The following is an 8,764-nucleotide window of genomic DNA, read 5'->3' as shown; positions in this document are numbered from 1 at the left end:
GGTTAAGTGACTTGCCCAGGGTCACACAGCTAGTAAGTATGTAAAGTGTCTGAGGCCGGATTTGAACTCAGGTCCTCCTGAATCCAGGGCCGTTGCTCTATCCACTGCGCCACCTAGCTGCACCAGCAGAAACAGAATTTAAACTTAGGTTTCTTGACTCTACCACAACACCTAAATTTCCTTCAGGTTACAGGCAATTTATTTCAAAATTACTATAACAGAATACATTGTGTTACTATATATACTATATATATGTATATATATAGTATATATATACATACTATATATATAAAATAAATAACCTGAAGGTCACAGAGTTAACTATAATCCAACTGGCTGCTCTCCTTTTCTTTTGATACCTATACCTGCATTTAGGCTGAATATTCTTTCATTGTACTTTGAAATTTGGAAATGAATCTAGGGCTCTAGGATTGTTCCTGGGGACCAAATGATATTTAGGTTCTGATCTTTTGGGTCTCCTATGACCATGGACACTCTTTACCTGGAAAGTATTTGTGTATCTGGGACAATACAAGGAAATGAAAAGAATTTTAAATTTTAAATCTGGACCAAAAAGAAACCAAATCACTGCTTTCTCCAACTTGGCCTCCTTTCCTACTCACCCATTACTTTAAGGTTTCCTAGCTTCTGCCTGAAATGCATGCATTTGTTATCTCTGCCATTTAGGATCCCTTGTTTCTTTCAAAATTCACTCAAGCTCCATTTTTTTTTTGCCTTTCATGATCCTCTCAGCTATTTGTTCCCTCTCCCCCCAAGTTACCTTATATTCATTATATATGTATTTTACATACATATATATATACATATATGCATATATATACATATGCATGTTTTTCCCCTCCAATAAGAGTAATTTGTATCACAAAAGTCTAATGAGAAAGGGGTTGTTTATCTAGCAGTGCAAGTGCAACTGTTTCCCTTTCAGGGGGCTGGCCAAACCATAGTTTGTCATTATAAGTCAGGGTAGGAAGGATTGTATAAGATTATGTGAGAAAAGGAGTAAAGAAAAGTGTATTGATTATTGAATAGGAACGTGAGTATATCCTTAATACCTTGTTCCATGCTTGATACATAATAGGCACTTAATAAATGCTTATTAATTGACTCTCTGGCTGAGTCCAAAGAATTTATAAAATAATTGTCAGTTTCCAACCTACTCCCATAGTTTAGGAACCAGGATGGTCCTGTGATAAGCTATGGGGACAGCAAATTTCTCCAAGATAAATGAAAATATATGTCCATGTGTTCAGTACTCTTGGGAGATGATTTTTGTATACCTGTGCATGGAACTGATTTTTAAAAGTTCTCTGATTAATTTGACTATCTTATTGAGAGGTAAACTGGGGGTGGGGGGGATTGTGATTGTAAGAGGTAATCTATGAAATTACCCAATTTGATTAGTGAACAGGTGATGGACTTTTGTTTGGATTGCATTTGCTTACAGAACAGAAATGCATGGATAGATTTGGGTGGTTGGATACACAGTCCATGAATTTGGATGGGAAAAATTATTTTCCCTAATCTTTAACTGAAATTTAATATTTTCTTTAGTTAGTATTCTGAGGAGGGGCCCATTGGCTTTACTAGACTGTCAAAGATATTCACACCGCACACAAAAAATGTGTTGTAAAGGGTATGGAAGTGTCCCCTTGGTGCCTTCTGGAGAATGTATTTGGGAGATTACAACTACCACCAAGATGAATTGGTCAGCTTGGACCCTTAGAAGGATGAATTCTTGCCTGAAGAGCCATCCCTTTGTGATGGTCTGTAAAAGGTGTCTTCATCAAGACAAATATTTTTCTTTTTGACTTTTTTTTTTTCTGGAGAGATCCTGAAAGTGTGATTCAAAATGCTCACCCGCCCCCAACCCCCTTCCATCCCTATAAAGAACTATTAGAGTGTTAAGAGAGAGACTTGTGACAGAGGTAGCCATATGCTCATCCACATGGCCCAAAAGGGGACTTTATGATTTCATTCCTGATCATTTGCTTCCTAGTTAAGAGGGGAAATTTCCTAGGAATTTATGAATTTAGAAACTAGATTTGTAGACATAGGTTGGGATTTCCTGGGCAGTGCCAGCTTTGTGAGTTGCCTTACTGGTAATTGCAGGTTCAAGAGTCATGGAATTTGGCCTTCTATCCAGAGAAGGGAGAGTATTCTGAGAGTTGCTGAGGTTGCTTTAAGGGTAACCTCAAATCCTCAAATTGGAGCGTAAGGGCACCCAACCTTCTTTCTAAAGGAGGGGACTTTCCTTAGCAGTATGCTTCTTGGAGAGAGGAGGATTATATATGTGGCTCCTGATGCTGGATAGGCAGCTACAAGCAACCAAAAACAATGAAATAAATGAGCAAGGGAACTGGGACCTTACATCTTGCTATTACAGGGAGTAATTTGTATCACAAAAATCTAATGAGAACGGGGTTGTTTATCTAGCAGTGCAAGTGTTTCCCTTTCAGGGGGCTGCCCAAACCATAGTTTGTCATTATAAATCAGGGTGGGAAGGATTGTACAAGATTATGTGAGAAAAGGAGTAAAGAAAAGTGTATTGATTATTTACGGACAATTGTGAGTCCCTTTGTGTTTTTTGCAGTTGTTTATGGACAAAGGAATCTTGGTTTTTTCATTCTCTGTGGAGTGAAATAAAAGTAGTCCTCTATCCAGTATGTGTTGCATAATAAAATAATCAATACATGCTGTCCTGTACCCAATGTGCATTTTATAGGCTCCTAGATTTGGAGCTTCACGGAACCTCAAAAGCTGTCTAGTTCAACCTCCTTATTTTCTAGTTGAGGAAATTGAGGCCTAAGAAGGTTAAGTGAATTGTCCCAAATTATTCAGAGAATAGCATCAGAAACAGGATTTAAGCTTAAGAATTCTGACTTCAAAGATAGGGGGCTCTTTTCACTGTATTACACATCTGTTACCTTGAGTTACTGTATGAGAACTGAAGGTCCCTTTACCCACATCTGTGGAGACCTGTTTAGTGACTTGCCCAGGGTCACATAGCTAGTAAGCGTTAAGTGTCCGGATTTGAATTCAGGTACTCCTGACTCCAGGGCCGGTGCTCTATCCACTGTGCCATCTAGCTGCCCCTACCTGTTACTATTGTTGTTCAGCTGAGTCTGACTCTTCCTGAACCCATCTGGAGTTTTCTTGGTAAAGATGCTGGAATGGTTTGTCATTTCTTTCTCTAGCTCATTTTACAGATGAGGAACTGAAGCAAACAGGGTTAAGTGACTTGCCCAGGGTCACACAGCTAATAAGTGTCTGAGACCAGGGACCTAGGAAAGAGCAATATTCTGAAATTTCCCAGGGTAAGTTCTGGCTGGGGATGGCTTACAACCAGAGAAGATATAAAGGCTGCTTGTTTCTTGGGTGCAAAAGAGGGATCCTTCTGATCATATCTATGTCTGAGCATGGTTGAAACAGTCTAGGCCAAATTTCACACTTGGGAATTTTACACCCAGCTATAACTATTATCTCCTAGCCTTCTCTTCCCAAAACTATCTTGACTTTATCCTGCTATTGGTTGACCTAGGTAGGGATAATGTGGTGTAATAGAAAGAACACTGAATTAGGAACTGAGAGACCAGTGTCTAAGTCATGAATTTTACTTTTACTGTGTGACCTAAGGCAGTTATTCAACCTGGTTAGTTCTCAGAGTCCTCATCTATAAAATGGAGATAATAAAGACTTGTACAACTTAACCTCACAAGATTGTTGTGAGAATCAAATGAGACCACATCCATAAAGTGCTTTGTAAACAATTGCTAAGTACACATCAACCACTTCTTGTTCTGTAAGAAAAAAAAAATGGGTCCTAGAATCATAGCTGTTGAACTGGAAGAGCTCTTAGAGGTCCTTATTTTACAAATCAGGAAACTGAGGCCCAGAGTGGTCAAATGACTTGTGAAAGATCACACAGGCATCAAGTGACAAGCCAGAGTTCAAACCTTGGTCCTCTCCTAAATACAGTACTTTTTCCCCCCAACAGCACCTTGCTCCCTCCAGAGAGTACTTTCATGGAACATATTTCATAACAATCTATCTCGAATTGGAATTCCTTGGGAGATTCAAATATCTAGAAACAAAATTCCTGAAAAAAAACTTACAGGTTTTTCCTATTCTTATTTTCTTCCTTTTCATCATCATTCCACACATATGAGGGCTAACTGGGTCCTAGGCACTGAGCTGAGTGTTCTCATTTTGGTTTAAAGTGAATTTATATTTTCCTTTCTTCTCCACCCCACCCCATCTTCCATCCACTACCCCAGGGGCATTACCAAAAGTACTCCAAAATGCTAATTTAGATTATTCCATCCTGATTTACCCCTAAATAAACTGGATTTAACTGGATACAAATGCATTGTATTACTTGGATTTAATCTGACATCAAAATACTATTAGATATTTTTTTAAATCCTCTAGAATCCTTGTGCTTTCTGAGTTTTAGTACTCCTGTTACTGGGCTTTCACTTGCTTGACGAGAAGCTAGGGAGAAAGAGAGAGAGTGATGTGGAAAGAAATTAATCAATCAACAAGCATTTATTAAATGTCTACTATGTACCAGCACTGTGCTAAGTGAAGAGGGTACAAAGGCAGTAAAGGAGTCCATTATTCGGGAACATGGTTTCTCTGTCACCAGGAGGAAAAAACTAGGCATGGATTCCGAGCTGGGATGGAGACTTCTGTGTTCTATTTAAGGTGCTCAATGTCTCTGGGCTAAGAGTCTGATGAAACTCTGACACTCCTTTCCTCCGTGGTATGTCTTAGCATAACTAGTTTCTTCTGCAAGATCTGATACCATCTGCCTCGCTTTAGGCATGGAATTTAAATCCTCCCAGTGTCTGCTCTCCGTCTCTACCAAAGGTGCAGGGCTACAAGAGGCACTCAGAGCCAAGGGCCAAGGAATGTGTCAGAGCTTCCCCTTGCAAAAGTGCATTAACCCCTACCTCCAAGTCTTTGCCTAAAGGCCGGAGCAACACTTCCGAAGGATGGCCCACCCCCTGGCCGGTGATAGGCTGCTGAGAATAGCAACAGCCTGTGTCACTGGAAAGGGCAAAGCTTTCTGAAATAGAAACAAAAGTTGTTCACGAATCACTCCGGCTTGGCCTGAAGTTCCCCAGCCCCCCTCCCTCTGTTATCCGCCCCGCCCCCCCCCCCCGCCCCCTTCGGCTGTCAGTCTCTTTTGCCATGCTGCCATGGGGAAAGTAATTGCTCCTACTTCTGTCGGCAGGACAGGTTCTGGTCTCGCACACCCCGAGGAAAGACTGTAACTTGGAGATGACATGACAATGGTACCTGTTCAAAACGCGGAGGAGCCTGGCCAGCTGTGCCAGAAAATGAGAGAGACCGAGAGTGACGGCAACAACAGCCCGAGAGGCGCTCGGCCGCAGCTTCCCGCTCCAAGAGGTAAAGTGGTACCCCCACCCCCTCCCTGTCCCCTGAGCCGGGCCACAGACCCCGGGAGCCTAGTGTAGCAAGCCCGGGGATGCCCGAGAATGGCGCACCAGGATGGGACCGGGAGAAGTGCTTCGGTGCTGGGCGATTGGGGCTAAGCCTCCTCCGAGGCACTGACCTTTTTTAAGGACAAAAGGTGAGCTGCGAGCAAAATCCCGGGGCTTCCCTTGGCCCTTAGAGACTTGTCCCTGGCGCAATCAATTCCTCCGGGTGTTTATTGCTCTCATTGCTTAGAGTCGGCCAATGGTATGCATACATCCATCTCTAGGTGGAAAAGTTTGCCAGAAAAGTCAGAACGACCTGTTCGCATCCATCTATCCATTCATTCATCCATCCCATAGATCCATCCATGGAGGTGTGTGTGTGTGTGTGTGTGTGTGTGTGTGTGTTTGTGCAATTTTGCAGGGATCGCCATTTACGCGCAGGCACAATCACACACTCCCTTAGAAAATCGGATCATTAGACGACCATATCTTCGAGAGCGAAGAGGCTTGGTTAAGTTTAATGGAAAATATACGTAAAGTCATTCAGGAGCATCCTCCCTCCACACGCCTCCTTTTTTCAAATCTCACACTTGCGCCTATTTGCAATGACTTTAAGCTTCCTTTTAAAGCCTGGACTCTCTTCTTGGAAGAAAACTTTTCCATTACTTTTGCTCATAAAGGTTGAGCTAATTCATTTCAGTTGTCTCCGCGAAAAGCAAAGTAACTTTCTTTGGCTTTAAAGTTACTTTGTTTTTAGTTTACATGCAGAAGTTTCCAATGCCACACAGCACGTTTCTGTCTCCCTCTCCTCGCTCAGTGTGTGCTCAACGAATGAAAACTAATTTTGATATTAGCCAAAGTTTACCATAATTAGATAAATCGGCTGCTGAAAATTTTAAAAAAATCATATTCCACAATTCAAAGACAAATCTGTGGGGGACCTTTGTGATTAAGAGTGTGTGTGTGTCAGAATATATCACATTCATTTGGGGGTTTAAGTGCTCTATATCTAAACCTACATAATGATGAGTTCTTATAATAGAATTCTACCATATTCCTGGGTTTTTTTAAAAAAACCGTTATTTAGGGTTTTAAAAAAATCTTCATTGACTGAATGCTTGTTTCCTTAACGCTATTTTCCACTAATGGATCATTCAGATTTTATTTTAGGACATCAACATTTAATTCCTCTCTATACATTCCAGAATATTTACATAGCTTTACATATGTGATGGAATAAAAACATTTTGAGGTGTTATGCAGTAATTCATTAGGCAGAGATTTATCAGGGGCCTACCGTGTACAAGGAGAGTTAGGAAGATATATGAAACACAGACACTGCACAGAAGTTCTTAATAAAGATAAGATATAGATATGATTAACTATAATATGAAATAGCATGTGATAAATGCATAATAAAGGTAGACTTAAGTTCAAAGGATGGAGAGATCACATCTCTTAGGGATTAGCAGAGGTGGGCATTTGCTCTGGGGCTTAAGGGATTTTTTTTTTTAGTGAGGCAATTGGGGTTAAGTGACTTGCCTAGGGTCACACAGCTAGTAAGTGTTAAGTGTCTGAGGCTGGATTTGAACTCAGGTCCTCCTGACTCCAGGGCTGGTGCTCTATCCACTGCGTTACCTAGCTGCCCCAGCCTTAAGGGATTTTAAACTATGCAGAAATGAAGGTGGCAGTCAAGAAAGAAGGAATAACAGGGATAAGAATAAATATTAATTGATTGATTTTATGAAAAAATAAATGATATGGTAACTCTTGATTATCATAATGATAATCACTCAGTAGAATGTAAGCTCCTTCAAGGTAGGAATTGTTTTTCTTTGTTAACCTAGCACTGAGACAATCTCTTACATATAGTAGGCTCTTAAGCTTGTTAACTTGAATAACATGTAGCACTTTAAGATGCACAAATAACTTTTTAAATAAACCATATTAATTAGGTAATGCAAATATTATTAATATTATGTTACAGCTGGAGAGAGATGATCCTTCTGATGGGCAAGAGATGTCTCAAGTAGAAAGTCTTCAGATGCAGAGTTCAGTGGGATGGGTGAGAGGCAGGGCAAGGTTCCATATTTCTAGTGGTGAATGTGATGCAGCCTCTGCATTACAGGACTGTCCTGTAAATTGCCTCAAGCTGGGGGTGGGAGTGAGGATACACACATGTATACAAGATTGTAGCTTCATAATTTCTTTCAAGCCCAGAGACTGATAGAAATTAGTCAGCTAAGACTTACAAATTTCAGGTGGAGTTTTGCAAATAGAGGCTGCAATACAGGAAAGCTTTACCTCAATTCTGTGCACTTCAAGACATTATTGGCTATACATATCAGATTATGGTATATGTAATAGAGCTGTATGTGTTTATGAAGGATGAATCAGGTCATTTTAAAAGCAAATTTTCAATTACAGGAGGCTTATGTGTTCATTATCTAAGTATATTTAAGCACTGAAGATTTAATTTGCTATATATACAACTTGAATCACAGCTTCACCAGTAGCATTTTTCCAATAAAAGCTAGTTTAACATGTGGCTAATAAAGTTCCATGGTTTCTACTGGACCACGTTCTGATGTACAGTTGCCTTAGGTGGCTGAGGGATGGTCCTCAATCCTTAGGAAGCTCCTTCCTCAAAGTGTTTGAGGAAGTGTTTCTTCTATAAGTAGAATGGAGTCTAAGCTGTTTCCTAATAGAAGGCTTTCAAAAAAGGGATGATTATTGAATGAAATGTAATCATGAGGGCCTGTTGAATTAAATCAGTATTCTAATGGTGGTGAAGTTAGAAAATGGAATAAATCCTCTTTTTCCCTGGAGATCTACCCCCTGCCCCCAATACATGTTAAGGATACATTTCTTGCTCACTTCCCTCCTCCAAAAATGTATAAAATCTAAGTTGAAGACTCACGAATTAAAATGTTGTGAGATGCTTCCTGATTTAGCACCAATTGAGAAAGATACCTTCATAATACTTGTTCAAAAATGTGGTGATGGTTTTTTCCCTAGAAAAAAACTCTTCTCCCTTGATATATCATATAGTCTTTTCTTAAAGCTTATGCAAAGCCTTTTTGGATGCCTCTAGTTCTCTGGACTCCTTCTCTGGAAATTACTTTGTCTTATTTGTTTGTATGCATGTTGAATTCTTCATCCTCAGTAGAATGGGAGCTCCTTGAAGATGAAGGTTTGGTGTTTGTCTCTGTATCCCTAGTACTGTACACAGTGTTATGTGGTGGTGCGGTGGGAAAAACACTTCATTTGATATCAGAGAACCTTTTGAATTCTGGCTC

At 40.2% G+C, this 8,764-nt stretch overlaps 1 protein-coding gene across 2 annotated transcripts in view; it reads left to right on the top strand.

The window, feature by feature from the left end:
* The first annotated feature begins 5,246 nt into the window (after positions 1 to 5,246).
* The window catches only part of SLC2A12 (solute carrier family 2 member 12), a 72,099-nt gene continuing 68,581 nt past the window's right edge, over positions 5,247 to 8,764 (top strand). For both annotated transcript variants that reach the window (XM_044002874.1, XM_044002873.1), the window contains exon 1: positions 5,247 to 5,433. In XM_044002874.1, the coding sequence (XP_043858809.1) occupies positions 5,310 to 5,433 (124 nt within the window). In that variant the 5' untranslated portion in view covers positions 5,247 to 5,309. The remainder of the gene's footprint in view (positions 5,434 to 8,764) is intronic.

The sequence above is a fragment of the Dromiciops gliroides genome, chromosome 4, assembly GCF_019393635.1.
Source record: "Dromiciops gliroides isolate mDroGli1 chromosome 4, mDroGli1.pri, whole genome shotgun sequence".
In the NCBI taxonomy this organism is placed as follows: domain Eukaryota; kingdom Metazoa; phylum Chordata; class Mammalia; order Microbiotheria; family Microbiotheriidae; genus Dromiciops; species Dromiciops gliroides.
Note: the sequence above shows the minus strand (reverse complement) of the source record. Positions and strands in the feature narration are given on the sequence as shown.